This window comes from Pyxicephalus adspersus, chromosome 10 (genome assembly GCF_032062135.1).
Source record: "Pyxicephalus adspersus chromosome 10, UCB_Pads_2.0, whole genome shotgun sequence".
Taxonomy (NCBI): Eukaryota; Metazoa; Chordata; class Amphibia; order Anura; family Pyxicephalidae; genus Pyxicephalus; species Pyxicephalus adspersus.
In genome coordinates, this window is record NC_092867.1 from 57,374,214 (window position 1) to 57,393,620 (window position 19,407).

The following is a 19,407-nucleotide window of genomic DNA, read 5'->3' on the forward strand; positions in this document are numbered from 1 at the left end:
AAAAAATACATATTATACTATTATATATACTGTAAAATAAATGTTTTTGAAAACAATGTACTGCTTTTACATATAAAAATCCAATGTATTGCATTCAATACAGTTATTTTGTATTGAATGCAATACAAATGGATTTTGAATTTCCCGCCCCGCCAGCAACGTACACGCACCAACGTCACCGCGAACTCCCAGTAACTCATCGGATGCAGAAGCAGGAAGAAAGAAGATGGAGATCGCGGCGCTGGACAGCGCGGGAGGCTAGCGTCAGGTAAGCCTCTATTTACTATTACTTTCCCATAGGTTTACATACCCCGAGTGTGACTCGGGGTTACTCCTAGGGAGGTTAAAAATAAAAACAAAGTCATGTAACGGTCCCATAATCTCTCTCACCTCTCCTGTCAGTAGGTAGATGATCTCCAGAGTGAGGTTCAATATCCTCGCAGTCATTTGATGCCGCTCCTTCTCCATCTTTAGGTGTTTCCTTGTATACTATTTTCATTAAAAAAAAATACAATAGATATAAGTGTGTGGAAATGTACACTATTGCAGGTAATACAGGACAGTATATATATATATATATATATATATATATATATATATATATTTATTTATATATATATAGAAAGATTTGGAGAACCCGTCATGGAACCTGTAGGAACAAGGTCTGAACAAGCCATGATATATCCACTAATGACCAAAGCTATAACAAAATCACACTGGTTCACCACTCAATCAGCAGCATAACACAATAAACTGGGCAATGATGCAGTGTACAGTGGATTGGGCATACAATCAGAAAGAAAAGGGTGCATATAGAGGGAGAAGTGAACCTCATCCAAATAATTTGTCTACCATTGTGTGTCACTGGGGAGGCCTCCTCCCCAGAATGAAAGTAGGTGCTGTGATATCTAGCAAAACCAACAGCAGATTGCTATGGAGGACCTCATCCTGATATTATTCTAAGATAAAAATTATTTCCCAAATTTTGTAATTACCATTGCTTCTTTTAGACAAAGAATGGTACATACCTTTTCCATAGAAAAAAATCAGACCTTCTTGTTGGGCATGAGAAGACATTGAGAGCAATATAATACCGACTGATCTTCTAAGTCTTTTCCTATTGTTCTTAATTAAAAATCTTTTTGTTGCTGTTTTTTTTTTCCCCAACAGAAAAATAAACCATCACATTATGTCCTTTTTCACCCCATCACCTTACCAGGAAGTGAAAATGGATCTCCATCATAGGGACACCAACAGCTATCAAAAACTCTTCCACAGTGCGAACAACAGCAGATTGGATTTGGGATTTTAAATGGTTCTCTCTCAGGGCCTGATTTATCAAAGCGCTCCAAAGCTGGAGAGGATACACTTTCATCAGTGAAGCTGGGTGATCCAGCAAACCTGGAATGGATTTCAGGCATTTGATATTTGCCAGCAATTCTGGGCCAGATCCACTCCAGGTTTGGATGACCCAGCTTCACTGATAAAAGGGTATTGTCTCCAGCTTTGATAAATCAGGCCCTCGGAGTAGACTATGTCCTAAGAGGTCTAGGACCAGTGTCTAACCCTTGTCTTTAGGACACTTCCTAGTGCTACGTGAGGGCTAGTAAAACTTTCTTTGTTATAGACTTCATCAAATCCAGACTATAAAAGCCAGGAGGTTTAATTCTCCCGAAATCAGGGACTCGAAGTACCCAAGCCATTAGATCTTCACAGCAACCAGTTAACATGCATTTTTAGAGGATAGGCAGTGATGACATTTAAAGTCCTTTTTCACATGCTGTTTTTGTTTCTATAGAACCACAAAAAAAAAAACAAAAAAAACAGCTGATTGATCAATGGAAAAACTTCACGGAGGAGAAACCCACCGGTTCGACAACTTCCCCTTATTACTACGGAAAATGTGGCATAACGTTTCTCTTAAAATTCAGTCCACAGACTGCTGTGTCCCCCATTTTATCATAATATGAAGACATTATTACCTCCTCCTCACTGGACACACACTCTGCAGGCTCACACCACCTCCAAGAGGATTCTTAGTGTTCCAATTCCTGTGGACTACAACAAGATGGCCACTGTGACCATTCCTAAAACAATAGACTTTTTTTTAATCTATGTTTAGGTTGTAGAAACCACCCTGGATATAGCCTATGCCATACTAGCTCGGTTTTTGCTAATCTTATTTTTGATTGAATTGAATATTACAAGTATTTTCTGGTCTCCAACAAAATGGATGCCTCCCCTCCTGTACTGAGGACATTTTTTTTGTTTCTCACAAAATAGATGGTCGCCCTCTGGTGGTGGCTTCTCACTGGTACAACAGGCTTTCCTGCTATTGTGCAAACAGTAAATACAACAGGAGCTCCAAGCATTGTGTTTAACTGAATTATTCAACTCATAGAAAATAAGTTTGAAGGTTGTCGCCAGAGAATTTCAGAGCAAAAAGAATCTTCATAATGGAGCAAGTGATAGCAGTAAAAACCTTTCCCCGAAAAAAAATATCTGAACTTTTTATTCCGCAAGAATGTAGTCCAGCCCATTGCAAGGGCATACAGTATTCTTGCTGTAAATCCTGAGAGAACCCAGAGGAGGAGACTGCAATGGAGCTACTAGCTACTCCTTTTTTTCCAAGCCACCTTCTGCTTCGACACGTAATGCCTTCTGTGACCCCATGTGGTTCAGCTATCCTTGACTCCATTATCGTTTCTTGTTCTGGTATCTCTCTATATGGCTTCCTATTTTGGAGAGCCAGAGGCCCCCCGCCTATGAGTCATCCACAGCAACCCTTGGGCTATAGTCAGCATTAGGAGCTCCTTGATACTCTATACCTCAAAAATGTTCCTCTTTTTTTCTGAGCATCCATCTAGACAAGTGAGCTTTAAGTAGACTTTGACCCTTGTGTTTGACAAAATGAAGAAGTAAATGATCCAGAGGAGCAACCCATCATTCATGGGACAGCTCAGTCAGACGTTTCAGAGATTGAGAGCCTTTAGGCAGGTACTGTCTGCTGTGCTATTTGAAATGATAGCTCGCAGTGCTTTGGCAATCCTTTGCCATGCAATAATTGTTTAAATGTAAAACAAAGATTGCATTTGAAGAAAAAAGATACAAAGCATTAGTTTAAAAACCAGTAAAATTGACAAGAATCAAAAAAATTGATCCTATACCATTAGGACCTTCCTTTAAAGAAAGTTGTAACAAGTCTATCCAGTGGCCGGAGTCCGTCCAATAGAGTATGACAAGCAAACAGGAACCATCAATGCCTGGCTGTTGTTGGCACATCAACATTGCTAGTGCGTCCACTGGCTCTAGGGAGGGAACTGAAGAGTGTACCTAATGTAGACAATGGTCCTGATTGATTACACTGGTCAACAAACATTTTCTTGCCAAACACAAAAGTCATTTTAGGTTATGTTTTATGCATCGATTCCACATATGGTATTGGTTTTGCTAGATCAGCTCTAGTTTTTGAAATAATGACCTCAATAAAAACCTCACAGAAAACGAATAAAACATGAAAATTGAACTAGGTATGCCTACGTATACAAAATTAATTTTTTTAAATACTTAATGTGATAAAATACTTAAAGTGACACTGAGCTAGGGGGTGGTAGACAACAGCAACAATGAGGGGTAGGGGGCTGTAAAGATGAACGGAGGGAACTTTAAAAGAGGTGAAAATGAGAGGGCGGGGTACAACGGACTCTGTATGTACAGTTAGGTGAGAGAAGGAGACCCACACCACCCCACCTTGTTGCCAGGTCTAGGGGTATGTGTAAAGTGCAGGCCTCCATAGAAGAGAGCAGCAGCAGAGGCAGAGTCAGAGGAGGAAAGCCAAGTTTCAGTGAGAGACAGAAAGTTCAGAGACTTAGAAAGAAGAAGGTTGTGTATGGAGGTAATTTATTGCCAACAGATCGGGCATTCCATAGACTGCCAGAGAGAGGGGGTAAGGACTTATGGGAAGGGTGAATGCGTATGAGGTAAGGGGAAGGAAGTATCTCACTGGGAGTATATGGAAGAGAGAGGCTCTGTGTGAGCAGGGTGAATAATACATTTTTACAGATAACTTGGAACCAGTAAACAATGTGGCAAACTGAAGTCCATGAGACCAGGTCCTGTGATATATGTGGTAGTGAGGCTTCTAAGCTTGTTATGTTCCAGGAGTAGGGTATGATGAGTCAGTCGCAGAGATGGCTTGGTGAAATAGCAGCAGCAGAGGAAGTTGGAGTCCAGGTGGTTGAATCAGTCCAGTCAGTCCAATTCTGGTCCAATTCCTATGTCAATTCCTTGGATTAATTCCCATTGCACTTATAATTTTGGCACCTAATATTTGAGAACGTGACCAGGGTCCCCACGTGACCTAGCCTGTTGTTCAAATAGAAGTGCTTTGGGCCCTGAATATGGATGGACAACCACTGGCTCTTTAATGATGTTCGCTGCAAGTTTTCCCTTGGAGGCCATGTCACTTTTTTCCAGTGATCCTGCTTTGCTCTACTATCCCACAAGCAGATAAACATGGGTACTTTGTGTATCCACTTTGCTGTCCAAATCAACACATATGGACCATTGGTGTTCATGATAGCAAAGCTTTTTTAAGACCATTTTGATATTCTTCTTTAAGTTTTGTTGAGTGACCAACTGGAATTGATGCATAGCAGTTGCCATTATGCAGTAAAACAAATTTCAAACTTCGAGTGGAACTGTCTATGAAAAGCGGCCAGTCTTCTGCTCGGTATTCTGGTCCTCACATATGGGCTAGTAGTCCAGAGATGTTACAACAGTACACAAAGTCTCCATCTTCACTGAAATATGGTCGGAGTGTCACCTCTCTTGTCCTATAAACCGTTATTTTATCTTCTGGTCTCAGACAGTTCTTTTCTCTTAGCCTGGATGCTAAAAGTTCAGAAGCTTGTTTTGACAGACTTAGGTCATGTATTAAATCATTGAGCTCTTCTTGGGAGAACTGCTGGTTTGACGAAACACTTCCTTCATATTCACTTCCACTGCTAACTCCTGGATTACACTCCCTGTATATCCTCCATATTGGATACAGGAATATCAGGAAGTGTACTGAACACTGGTATGGGAACATCAGCACCATGCGGCACAGGTCGTCTTGCTGATTCCATATCACCGTACTCCAACTTGTGTTTCTTGTAACGATTGAAACCTTTTACATTCACAGCACAAAAATACCAATCATTATGATGATTTTGGGGCTCTCGCCATACCATAGGTACAACAAATTTCACACTTTTCAGTTTTCCATCTTTCCACTCTACACAAGTTTTGCATACCATATGGGGAGCCCAATACTTACTATGGTCCCCCAGTTTAATACCAAAACATGCAAGATGTGCTTGTTTCACAAATTCTGTAATGTTTCTTCTCTGTTTTTGCTGAGAATATTCACCACAAATGTAGCAATATACATTAGGGTCATAAAAACAACTTCTTTCTTGAAGAACTCATATTTCTGTAGAAAAAGATATGTATGAATAAAAAGAAAACAAATGAAAGTTTCATGAAACTATTGCTACATTTAATATATAAAATTTAAAACATCGTTGTAAATAAAGATTGATAATAATATGCTGTGTTAACATTTGTTGTTGGTAAAACAGTCTATTCCAATTTGTGTATCACAAGAACTAGAGCCAATTCAATGAAACTGATGTCATTTCTGAATTCAGCAGACCTGAAATACACTAAATATATTGAAAAGTTTTTTTTTTTTGAGCTGTGTTATAGCTCTCTATGATTGGACAGGATACACTTTCATCAGTTAAGCTGGGTGATCCAGCAAACCTGGAATAGATTTCTTAAAAGAAGTTAGTTATTTTTTAGCAAATGTTTTCATTCCTGGACTAGATCTATTCCAGATTTGCTGAATCACCCTGATGAAAGTGTATCCTCCCCAGCATTGAAGAGCTTTAATAAATTAGGCCCAACGTACTAGTAAAAAAAAGTTAGGAATGTATTGACAGAGTTTTTCCCCCTTCCAACTCCAACTGTGCAAAACGGAAACAAAAAACTGGGCTATACACCCACTTATTAGAGTAGCCTGATGTCCTGCAAAATTTTATTTCAGAGTTTTCAGATGTTCTAGAATAGTGGTGCCCAACCTTTTTCCATCTGGGGGCTACTGTTGACATTGGGATAAAACTTTTGGGCCACAATGCAAACAAACATGAAAGATGTATGTAAAACTAGAATAGTTTTATTTTAAATTAAATTAAATATTAATGTTTCTAGTTACCGTAACATACATGCACCAAATAAAGGATGACAAATCAAGAACTTCTGCAATGGATACTTCCAGGAAAAATTCATGTGTCAGATAGACAAGGGTTGTTAGATAGACAAGGGGTACATGTTCTTACTACTACTACATCTTCAGGACCAGTTGCCAACATCCCTCTGTTTCAGAGACATTGAGGGTCACAGAATACAAGTGTGAATAAATGCTCGCCAGCCTCTCAGTCTCTCGCAACGTAGCATCTGCAGATATGACTCCAGGCGGCAGTGAGCGGTACTGCCAGTCCGGAAGTTTTGGGAACTTTAGATGGCATCACAGCACACAATTGTCAGTATCCTAATATTCATTGCCATGCGAGTGGCCCCCAGGGGATCCCCAACATGCATACTCAATTTGGGGACCTGGTCCTAAAATAGCCCCCCTTAATGTGAAAATATCCTTGATTGTTGTTTGGATTTTATGCTTGTGGCCCCTTATCTGGCAACTTGCTATATTTACGGGCCTTAAATTTGGTTTAGTAGCAGCTCTTGAGAGTCCCCTGTGTACCAAGAAAATTTCACATTTCTATGACAATCAGTGAAGGAGGATTAATACATTGGGGATAATGACAGCTGCATGGACACAGACACAGCTCTCATGCTGCTGCCGGGATTATCTAACAGTACAAAGTGGGTGGGGTGCAGCTCCCTCTGCTGGCAGAGGCCAGCAGGACCAGATCTGACAGCTGGCGGGCCTTCATACTGAAAATGTTTTTCGAACTTGGAGCACAATTTATGCAGAAATTAAACATTTTTGTGGTGTAAGATCACTTTCCTCAAGGTCACTTCCCTACAGAATTTTTTTTCCACAGAAAAAACACTCAGGTCAAAGTATGATAAAAGGGTGGGTGTGAGGGTGGTTTTATTTATGTAAAAATCACTTTTTTAGGATATTCCCTGAGACCACCTTTCATTGTGGAATGGTTTGGGGGTCCTTGGTCCTTAATAATAATGTAGATGCTGCTGGTTTGAGGCTCAACCAGGACCTTTATTCAGGCGATGTAAGTAAAGTGGAAGCCAAGGAGCAAGGACCAGGGATGAGCAAGAATGCCTCTGGCAGTCTCGCAAAAATTTTCTTGAACTTCCAATGGTTCTGTGAAATTTCGGCGAATCAATTTCGCGAAACCATCGGAAGATGGAGTAAATTAAAACAGGGGGATTCCCAGAGCTGCATTCAGCCCTGGGAATCCTCCTGTTTGCGATCGCAATTGATTAACCTCTAGTGACCCGGGGATCGCACACTCTTCCCAATGATTGTAGCTACGGCTGCAATCATTGACAAGATGCCTGGCACTAGAAGTTAAATGGGGAGAAGTCTCCCTATTCAAAACCTCTAGTGCTCTCTGATTGGCTGAGGAAAGCCTTCCTCAGCCAAACAGAGAGCACCAGAGGTTTTGAATGGAGAGACTTCTCCCTATTTAACCTCTAGTGTCTTAAAAAAATGGTAGAACTGTTGCGTACTCTTTCCAAATTACCAAGGAACTCTTTTCTGCTCTTTCAAGTCATCCTAAAGGTGTTCAGTAGAATTAGGATCAGGGCTCTGTGAAGGCCACTCAAGTTCCTTCACATCTAAATGATCAAACCATGTCTTTAGGAAGTTGTACACTTGAGCACAGTCATGCCGAGTCTTCCCCAAAACCACAAGGCTGGAAGAGCACAGTTATCTAATGTCTTTGTATGCTGTAGTGTTAAGAGTACCCTTCAATGGGATCACCCAAACACCATCATTTGGAGAGGTGTTCAAGATATCAAAGAGATGCAAAAGATCTAACGGTTCTAAAATAAGGTCTAACGTTTTAAAAATAAAATAATCAGACACCTTCATAAAGATGTAATAAAACACATTTTATTATTTCTAACACTTTAGTACAACTTCAGAGCTTGATAAATTGCTTCTATTGATTCCCTGTAGGTTATTATGTTTGCAGTCTGTTGCATTAAACAGGAATGTTATCTCCTTTTCTTTTTCCCCTCTTACCTTCGTCTTTTATAACACATTGTACTTCACTTCTTTGTATTTGCAATCTAAGCTCTTTTTTGCATTCTAACCATAGATGAGTTGTGTTAATAGTATTAAGGTACATCTTCCTAAAAAGAACCAGATGGGTCTGCGCTTATGCAACCATCGGAATATTTTTTTATATTTAGCAGGCTAACCTATAAAACAGATATACTTTGCATCTACTGGTGTCACTTTCCTACTCACTAGCATGAGAGTCAGGCTGTAAGTTCAGCTGGGGTTAGACATTTGTCTACCTGATCTCACACCCTCCCAACTCTACATAACTACTATTTGCCATTTTGCCGTTCTATAATTGTGTCATACCATCTTTATCTCTGCTGTCACCTGGGCCTAGGTGCCAGCTCCTGGATAATGGGGTGCCATATCTTACACATCACAGGATCTGATGCTGGGAAAGGGCTTACATGTTGCCATGATGTTGTATTAATGGAATTTGCTGCTTCCTGGGATATGTGAGGTCAGTATCCTAGGAGGAAGGGTCTAAAAATAAATATCTTTTAAAAGAGTAGTAGAAATACCTAAAACTGAAAAATAAGTTAAAGGGGGACTTTTTTTTTACAGGATATTAAAAATTCCAGGTGAAAGCTCATTTTTTAGTCGCTCAGCTAGTTATTGTAGTTATGCACTCTTAGGAGCTAGGAAACTGCTGTTGGCAAGGTCAGACGAACATCAAAAAGGTTCTTACGCTTCCCGTCTCTATAAAAAACAGATTTTGCTGGTAAATCTTAAAGATGGCTTTTTTTACATGATAATGTTATGTATCCTCAGAGCTTGGGGGCAACGTGTTAAGTCGGACCATGGACTGGGCAACAACTGTAAGACTTTAAAAGAGTCAATCATATCAACACTACATCAACCTGTACTGTTATAATTATTTGAAAACAAATATTTGTATTTTTTGCATGGTTGCATCTGGTTTTCTTTAAGGAACTTATTTATTGATTCATTAATTAACACAAAAACCTAAAAAATATTATATTTGCTCTAAAAATAATGGATAATATTTTGTTGCCAATATGATTAGAAATAAAATGAGAATGCAGGCAATATCCTGCTCTCTCTAAAAAAAACAAAACATTTTTTAACCTTCTGTATTGCACTACAATTACGGCACGCCAACACACGCCTTTGCATCTACTTTTTATTCTCCGGTAAAGGCTGGCCATAGAAGGCCTAGTCCAGACAAGTAATGTGCTGTTTCAAGTATGGCTAGTTACAACAGAGTCTCAATTGAACCAGGTAGGTCAATGCTTAAAATGAACCAGTGGCCAAGAAATGTAACCCATATAGTTATGGTGGTCATGCACTGGTCAAACTAGGTCTACCTGGATGAACACTAGGGCATTCCTGATTGATTGACTAAACAAAGATTGGGAACAGCATTTATTTTCTCAATAGAGAACTGCTCTGTCTCTGCTCGTAGTTTCTACAGTTTTTAGTTGTAGTTTCTACATGCTCCCTAACATTTAGATGTCAATTACTGTAAGCAATGTGAAGTATTTCTATTCTGTGAAATCTGCTGCTTTTTCATTTCATTTCTCCTGTGATCCCCCAGACAGCCTGTGCAAACAGAGCCTATAAAGGGGCTTGATGTTCAGCTCCGCTTGTGTAATAATAGGATTACTGAGATACAGAGCAAAAACTTCCAGACAAATCCAACATGGCAGCACACAAACAGCACCAAACCAGTCTTATGAAAAATTTACAGAAACAAACAGACTGTGCGGCGGTATCCTTGGGGTAACTATCTAGAGTAGGGCTGTAGTTGACACTTCTCCATGATCTGGCCACATGGGAGATAAAAACAAGCAAGGGTATCTTTGGAGAGCATGCATCATTAGGCCATACTATTTGGCCATACTAGATACTTAATAATAATAATAATAGGCCAAATTGTGAAAAAGATTGAAACAGGCGCCTGTGGTCCTATAGGAGGCTCAAGAACCCCATTATTCTTGGTCCATTACTGGTGAGATATCTGTCTTTCTAAGTTCAGACCATGTGACAAATGGAAAGAGACTTAATTGCACACCAATAAGACCAAAAAATTTATTCATCCTCAATTATTAATGTATTGCATAGGGATATATGGTATGATATTGTCTCTAAAACATCAGTTCTTTCCATGCCCACCTTCCCATAAATCAATACTTTTTGAAGTTCCAGTTTCTAAAAAAAATCTGTTGGTAAATCATATTTAGTGGTGCACAAGCAGCAGGAAAGGCAAGTACAGTGGTACCTCGGTATAAGTCCGCTTTGGAATAAGTCCTGGACATGAAAAATTTTGCTTGGTATACAACCTTTTAGCTAGAACTTGTATGGGTCAAAATAAGTCATAACACCGCACGCTACCCTTATTTACCCCTCTTGAGACAAAGCCACGACTACCCACGAGGGTCAGTACGCCAGTTGCTACCAATCAGTGGTACAACCCGCGCTATAACTCTCTGTGAATTACAGAACATCTCCTCCTCCTCCCTTCTCAGCACCATCCTAGTAGACACTCAACTCTTCTCAGCAAGGTAAAGTGAGGTTAAATTTTCATTTATTTCATCTAATTGCTTTTTAATTTATGTATTTTAGTATTAAGCAATGTTTAAAATATTCCATGCAGCCCCAGCAATGTATAATATGCCAAAAACAATGGGATTTTTTTTCATTGGAATGGATTAACCATTTTCCTTTAATTTCTTATGGGAAAAATTTGTTTGGTATAAGTCCAAGGATCTGGAACGGATTAAGGAATCATACCAAGGTACCACTGTATTCTTTATGTTCTTTACAGAGGTAGTGTTTATTGATACTTTAAGGCAGTGGTCCCCAACCCCTGGGCCACAGACCGGTGCCTGTCTGTGGTTGGTAAAATGGGGGCTGCAAATGACAGGAGGCAGAAAAAGCTCCCGTCCCATTTACTTGCACAGATCCATGATGTATACTGCTGTATTTGTGAAAAATAAGAAAATGCGGATCTCTTTTCAATGACAGAAGAGTCCCCCCTGCGCATGCCTGCGTCTCCTGGGATTCATGACGCACGTATCCTAAGAGACTCTGCGCTCCCATCCAGTTTCTACCACTGACAGAATGGGGGGGCTTTGCATTTTTGTTTTTTATTTAAAAAAAAGGATTTAATGAAAAAAAAAACAAAAGGGTTATCTACCCTTCTATATAATAATTGTGGTGATAGGTCCACTATTATATGATAGGGAGGCTATTTAAAGGGGACCAGGGTCCCAAAATCGTGTTTGTATATTAGGAAACCCCGTGGCCACTTCAATGGCATTGAGCATTAGGGTACTGCCAATTGTCTGTGTGCTGTGGTGCCTCAAATATAAATTTGCCCGCTCACAAACCTTTAAGGCTGCGGTCAGGTTGGTGGTGAGGTTACGGGTGCGATTACCCCTTCCTCATGCCATGGAACCCTGCCTTGTTGCCTGGAGTCAATCTGCAGACTCTACTGCAGTGCAAGTGACTGAGCGGCTGGTGGGGTGCCTGTAACACATAGCTGGCCACTTACTTTCTCTGAATCCCGTTTTCTCTTTAACAGTAGAGAAAAGGGAAATGAAGGATAGTATAGGATAGATGTAAGTGCAAGTGGGGGAGTGTGGGCGGCTCTCCTCACACTTCTTACACAGAAGCTGCTAAGAATGTCAGAGCAATATATGTAAGGCTTACACTTCTCTGCCATTCCCAGCAGCTCCGCCACCTGACAGCACACCAGCTCTCTTACACTACTCCGCTATTCTCAGCTAGATTGCTGGGAGGTGATGGAGCTGCTGAGAATAGCAAAGTTCTGTAAGCTGTACTTTTACCGGGCCGTGGCAAAATTGTATACTATGTTACCGGGCCCTGCTGTCAGAAAGGTTGGGGACCACTGCTTTAAGGCAAACCTGTGTTGTGGGATTATAAAGATAAAGAATAGACAACCAAATAAGAGTCTATATTAAAGTGTTATGCTATTAAAGTTTGATCAAGGCTGCCTAAGTTGCACATTTCAGGTCAGAGCACTCCCTTCATCAGGGCTAGGAATGTGAATGCGTGGTGAATACATGAATATGTGGACATGAATACGTGGTGGAGGATCGTGTAGGCATGAATTACAGAAGTTGGCTTTGATTAGCTGGTTGATCACAGCTCCTATCCAACTGTTTCAGTGAAACAAAACTTCCAATTTAGACTCGCATTTTGGGTGTCCAGTCTTTCCCTTTAGTTACACCTTAAACATATGTCCTCTGCCTACACAGTACTAAACACACCCCAAGACATAATTCCACACTAACGAACATAAACAAGATTTTGCTTGGGTTCCACCGCCATCACCACGTCCTTCACTAACATGTCATTCTTGTGACAGTGCATTGTGGAGATATGGCATGCAGGAGCCATAAGTAGCTCAATAAATTATAGAAGTTATGATGGACCTGGTCAACCGAGTTAAACTCATGTACCCACCTTCCCTGCTCCTTCTAACCTCACTGTACTTAAACTGCGGATTTGCCCACAGCCCTATGTGCCCCATGGCTACTATGGGAAACCATACAAGACCTCTGAATATTTGTACTCCGCTTTCAATGCTTGTTTTTCCCTAGGAGCTTTAGAACTGTGCTACCCTAAAAGAACATGGTACACACCAGCTAAACCTTCTTCCAGTACTACAAAAAGTAAGGAACGACTTACTGAGACTACAAACTATTACTGTAAAAAAAACTTGGTATGGTATCAATCCTGTGGGAAAAAAGCACGATGCTGGCATACTCTCATCACGAGTTGACTCATCTGGAAGCTCATGTCCCCTGCTGGAAGTGAGATGTGACAGTTTTTTGGGGGACCTTTTTCCTCACTTAGAGTTTGTATGGACCTGCTGGTGTTTTAGCAAATTCTGCTTAGTGGTGAAACCCCTCCCGCAGACAGAACAGGAATAGGGCCGCACACCAGTGTGGATAATCTGGTGCGTGGCAAGATTGGACCTTTCCGTAAAGCACTTACCGCACTCAGAACAGGAAAAGGGCTTCTCTCCAGTGTGAGTTCTCTCATGTTCAATCACGTTGGATTTCATGGAGAAGCATTTCCCGCATATCGAACAAGCATAAGGTTTCTCCCCAGTGTGGATTCTCATGTGCCTGGTGACAGCCGACTTTTGCAGGAAACACTTCCCGCATTCCGAGCATGAAAATGGCTTAACCCCGCTGTGGGTTCTCTGATGCGGGATGAGGTGGGACAGCCGGGTAAAACACTTGCCACATTCCGGACAAGGATAAAGCTCCCCTGTGTGAATCCGCTGATGGAGAGCAAGAGCTGACTTCTGCATAAAACACTTCCCACATTCTGAACAAGAAAATGGCTTTTCTCCTGTATGAGTCCTTTCATGTTCAATTAGATGGGTTTTCCGAGAGAAAAATCTTCCGCATACATAACATAAATATGGCTTCTCCGCAGCGAAATTTCTTTGAGTGGGAAAGTTTCCGCTATGCAATGAGGAATCAGATAACACGTCGCCACTGCTGAATTCTGGGTGGAGATTGGAGCTAATGGGGTTCTCTCCCATGAAATCGTCTTTCATGTCATCCTCTATTTTACCATCTATAGAAATCATAGTGTATCTCTCTATAATATTCCTAGTGTTTTTTCCATCTGGAGCAAAAAAAAAAAAAAACAATAACAGGTAAAGTGTTTCTAAATATCTATTTCAATTTGTGGGTTTATGGAAAAGAACAAACCTATTAAGATCGTGTCTTCTGATTGGCAGCCAATCAGGAGACAGTACTAACTGGCACCTCTTTTTTAGGTGAATAAATACATGGTATGGTGTTCAAGCAATTAATCACTTTGCTATTACTGAACCCCTTCTGCTGCAAAATTCCTCATTCAATGCAGCTTTTGTTGCATACTATAAGAAGCTCACAGTGTGCAGTGAAAACAGAGTAATTTCAGTATAGAAGATGGAGGGGAGGCTTTCGCCCAAAACAAGTGGCTTCCTCAGGGGATAAAGAGACGTGATTATGGGACAAATTCAGTGGTATGTGTAAAGATTGTATACAAAAGGCTTGTAGAATTGCCAGTGTAGATTGACACTATGTTTGTAGTGAAAAATCTGAATATAGGGTAATTAATTAGACTGATGGTGCGTTCAAATCATTAATACAATTATACTGCACTCTTTGATCCGATTTATATATGCCTCAAATAAGAGGAAGAGGGTAGGAGAGAACAAAGGGGGATTTTTTTGTTTGAATATATATATGGCCTTTTTAGCCTCTCAGAGATTGAGAGTTTAATCATGTGTCCAAACTAAGTTAAGGAACTAAAAAGTTCTTGTGGATTGGTAGTAAAGTGTATGTTAGTGAATTTGATATTGTACGTAATTAAACGTTCTTAAAGGGTAGTTTCTTGTAATTGATTTTATTTAGTGAGGAATCAAGGGTGAAGCTTTACTAGTTATCGTTGGCGATAGAGAGGGAGCAGTATATCCGCCTTCAGTTAGTTTTACGAGGATTTTGAAACAGCTATATAAACATGTGAAACTACGTACATCACTGTGAAAAAACTTTTTTAGCTGTGTATAGTAGGGAAAGTAGGGAACGATTAGAACTCGTTGTTTTTTATATAAACTTACTTTTTTGTTATTTATATACACAAGAAAGAGGAGTTTACTCTGAATGTGAGGAAATCCTTTTAATTGACATCAGAACAAGTGTCCCCCATTAGAGGATTTGGTATTTCTTACTTACCCACACCAATTTCCAAAGGAATTTCTTCTTCTTTGATCTTTACAAGTATTTCCTCCCCTTCTTCAATTTTAACATTTTCCCTTCTGGTGTCTGTGAATAAAGATGAGAGTGAAGCCCCCTGTACTAAGATGTATGAGAGACCCCAGAGAGGGGGAGACTGGTCACGTCTCTTGGCTGGTGACACATAATGACATGATGTGAGGAGGGGAGCCGGAGTCTAATAGAGGCTGATGGCTCCTGACCCTCACTGGGCACATACTGTCCCCACATTACTGTGTACTGAAAGAGGAGGGAGGAGATTGTTGTAGTGAATGAATAAGGAGAATGTGGGACTCCTTTCTAGATTTAGTGTTTATTCCTCACCTGTGCTGATCTCTGGAGAGGTTTCCTTCTCCTTACATGGATCATCCTCATTTATATCAGTGTCTTCTGTTTTCTCTCTGGCTTTGGCTTCATGATCAGTCTGGTTTACATTTGCCACAACCTACACAAAAAATAGATTCTATATAAACATATTTCCTGACCGGTTTAGCTCTGGAAATGGGGGGGAATGAATGGAGTGTTCAAATGGTCTACTTGATATTTTGGCATTGTTTCGATTTAAGATATAGATTCCACCTACCAGATCATTCTCTGGAACCGTATCTCCTTCCTGTGCGGAACCCCGGCAGCTAGGAGGACTGGGACATCTTCCTGGGATATTTCTGTTACTGGATCCATCTGTAGGGAACACACACATTTACCGAATACATTGTTTCTTTATATCAGAGGATATATCCAAGTGGAACCTATATCCAAGTGGAACCTCAATATTCTTCTCTAATATGCTAGAAACTAAAGCCTACCTTTACCTTGTGATCTGAGGGGTGGCTGAATCTCCATTATGACATCCTTGCACTGTTCTTTGTGTCCTTCGAAATCATCCTCCTCCATAGAGACAGACACAGTGACATCCTGACACCCTTTAGGAACCTGAAACACATAATGGTCACCGTTGTCCATACACAGTGCTTGCTTATACATAATTGTGAGGTTCCACCTGGCTACAAACCTGTGTCCATCCTTAGGCACCTACCTCAACATTCCTTGAATATCCATAACACTACTCTGACAACTAGTTCTCTGATCAGGGTTCTTTAGATTCTACACTTGATATCAATCATTTTGGTTGGTCTAACTCAGAAATAACCAAACAATTCACAGCTAATTCTATGAAACAATCAAATGGACTTCTCAATGAAAGAAATCAAGTCCTGTACGACAAGCCTTTGTTTTTTTATGCTTTGCTTGAAGTATAATATTTACTCTGCTTTGCTAGCTCTGGCCTTGGAAGCCCTCATTTCCATTATCCTTTATAAGCATATTTATATTACTCATTATAATAACTTCTCACCTCTCCTGTCAGCAGCTCAATGATCTCGCTGGTCACCTCTTCAACTTTCTTGCTGTTCTCTTTCATGGAGTGCGAAGGAGGATCTGTAAATGGGCTTTGGCTCTTTATCACGTTGGATGCCACCAAGCCATCAGACAACTTGAAAGCTATATAATTCTATATCGAAATAAATTTAGGTGGAGTTACGCCTCAATACAAGCTAGATAAAACAACATCAATACTAATAATGAACTATGTAATGGAATTAAGTCAATACAGGATGTCTATAATCTACAAGCAGACCTGGATGTACTGTTTGATTGGGCAGCTTAATGGCAAATGACATTTATTATTGATAAATGTAAAGTTATGCACTTGGGGGCTAACGACATGCATGCTTCATACTGTCTAGGGGCAATACAGTTGAGGGAGTCAGAAATAGAAAAGGATCTGGGGGTTCTGGTAGATCATAGACTTAATAACAGCATGCAATGCCAAGCTGCAATATCTAAAGCTAGCAAAGTACAAAGAGGAATAGATTGCAGAGATTGAGACATAATCCTGACCCTGTGCAAAGTAACTGGAGTGCAGAGAAGGGCAACTAAATTAATAAAAAGAAAGGCGGAGCTTAGCTTCGAGGAGAGATTAGCTGAACTGAATCTATTCTCCCTTGAGAAGAGACGTATAAGGGGGGATATGATCACCCTGTATAAATATATAAATGTTCCATATAGAGAACTCTTTTCCCAATTATTCACTTTAAGGTCATTGCAAGGAACAAGGGGGCGCTCTTTGTGTCTGGGGGAAAAGATGTTTAAGCTACGGATAAGGAAGGGATTCTTCACTGTAAGGTCTGTGAAAATGTGGAATCGGCTCCCTTTCAGCAACTAATATAGAATGTTCCTCACCTGCCCCGTCAGTAGGTAGATGATCTCCAGAGTGAGGTTTAATATCTTTTCAGTCATGTGACTCCGCTCCTTTTCCATCCTTGGTCAGGTGATTTGTTTAGATGTGTTTTCTTTTTTTTCTTGCCTTTAAGTGAGGTGTGTTGGCTTATATGGAATCCGAACAAACATATAATCTTTAAAATAAAGCAAAAAATTGGCTGTTGAACTCTCTATGGGTATCATCCGCTCCTTCAAGAAAACATTCCATTTAGGCATTCTAAATTATAGTCAAATGCCAAACCTCAGATAATCTTCAACAGCAAGTTGTGAATCAATTGTACTTTCTGTTTTTTTTTTTTTTTTTGCTTTTTTTAACTAGGGCTTAGCAATAGGCAGAGACCCACTATATAGGAAAATATGCAGCAGAAGAACGAGGAAGTCTTTTCTACTTTTCTTTAATATCCATCTCCAAGACTATAGAGGTTTGGCATACGGCCTCATTGATGGCCCCACATTCTACAAGCAAAGACAGTAAAAGTGAAAGGAGAATTCAGAACAAACCTGTCATTTATTGCTAAGTAACAAGTTCATGTCAATCCCTCTGAGCAGTTCGGCTCTCCCCTCAGGGACGTTATCTTGGTGTCACCTTTGACTCGGCCCTCTCATTTACCCCCCATATTCAGAACATTTCCAGGTCCTGTCACTTTCACCTACGCAACATCTCCAAAATCCGCCCCTACCTGTCCCCTACTAGATTGTAAGCTCTTCGGGGCAGGGTCCTCTCCTCCTGTATCACTGTCTGTATTAGTCTGTCATTCGCAATCCCTATTTAATGTACAGCGCTGCGTAATATATTGGCGCTATATAAATCCTGTTTAATAATAATCCCTCTGAGCAGTTACCAGCCCGTGTGCACAGAAGCTGCAACCTGGGTAGCACCTTCTAAAGCCCATCACCCCTTGCTGGTTGCGTTGGTATAGCCTGAGGTCGGTCCCTTGGACCCTGCGTCTGATCTTGTCCCTGCCAAGCAGGTGGGTGATACAGAGGGTCCCCCACCTTTGATCACCGTGACAGTCGGCCATGTGTAAGCTCTAAGCTCTTTTCTCGCTCCTAGGGACTAAATGTAACGACGGGACACAAAGAAAATCTGTGTTTGTAGTCAAACTGGCACTGAAAACCAGCACCTATACCATATATTAATTTATTAATTAATCCCAAACAATGTCAAAAGAGGGATGGGAACTGTCCAATGATGCCAGTTATCAGAAGTTGGAGCTGTCAAGATGCTCCATCCTCAGGCAACAACAACCCAGGACAAAGTAGATAAAGGAGGCCCCACCAGAACAACGAATGTGCTTCAAACTCAAGTTGTTATGCGAAATGCATCAGTCGATCCGCGAGGCATATTATTGACCTGGATTTATATTAAAACGCCTTCAAAAAAAGCTACTTATTTATTTTTATGCTGGGCTGACAACCCTGTCTTTGTTTAATTTACAGGACACATCAGATGACTCACAGAGTCACATGACCCCCCCCCCCCCCCAATACAGCCCACACAGAGAGTGCTCGGACCCCCTTCTCTCATAACAAGAAGACATTATTACCTCCTCCTGTGTGGGAACACACACTCCAGCCTGGAGCTCCTCCCTTCCTCCCCCTCGGGCTACAACAAAATGGCGACTGGAAGGACCCTTTCTCCCTCCCGCAGATATCAGCTTGACTAATTTGAGTTTTACTTAATACTTCCATATTACTGTAAATATAATGTGTGGGAAACTGATTATTTATACTAAAATGAATTGTAAAAAAATGGAAATAAAGACAAAAGTGTGTGGTCTACAACAAAATGCCGCTCCTTCTGGCTGGGGACACTTTCCCTCTCTCCCTATATTGGGTGTCTATGGGTCCTTATCCAGCAGGTGTCGCTTTAGCTTTAGTGTCAGCACTGGTGACGTCTTCCCGGCACTGGAACACAAGAAATGTCCTCAGTGTCAGGGGCGGCGGCCATTTTGTTGTAGTACAGAAGGTGAAACGAATGGGGTGTTTATAGCTGAAAGTAACTTTCTGCTGGGGAGTGTTTGTCATTTGAGAAGGTAACAA

The 19,407-nt window shown here is 40.7% G+C and overlaps 1 protein-coding gene across 6 annotated transcripts; it reads right to left on the minus strand.

The window, feature by feature from the left end:
• Positions 1–72: 72 nt before the first annotated feature.
• LOC140339040 (uncharacterized) lies at positions 73–18,965 on the minus strand. 6 transcript variants are annotated; one of them, XM_072423559.1, is made up of 8 exons: positions 17,326–18,028; positions 16,439–16,594; positions 15,891–16,017; positions 15,668–15,765; positions 15,409–15,529; positions 15,046–15,135; positions 13,304–13,948; positions 73–489 (listed from the first exon to the last, which is right to left on the minus strand). In XM_072423559.1, exons 1-8 carry the CDS (start codon positions 17,401–17,403, stop codon positions 362–364), a joined length of 1,443 nt encoding a protein of 480 aa, XP_072279660.1. In that variant the 5' UTR covers positions 17,404–18,028; the 3' UTR covers positions 73–361. The 6 variants fall into 6 exon arrangements, with proteins under 6 accessions (XP_072279660.1, XP_072279657.1, XP_072279658.1 ...); XM_072423556.1 differs by lacking the exon at positions 73–489 and adding an exon at positions 18,912–18,965 and having other exon boundaries at positions 10,195–13,948; positions 17,326–17,820; XM_072423557.1 differs by lacking the exon at positions 73–489 and adding an exon at positions 18,912–18,956 and having other exon boundaries at positions 10,195–13,948; positions 17,326–17,498.
• Between the last annotated feature and the right edge of the window lie 442 nt (positions 18,966–19,407).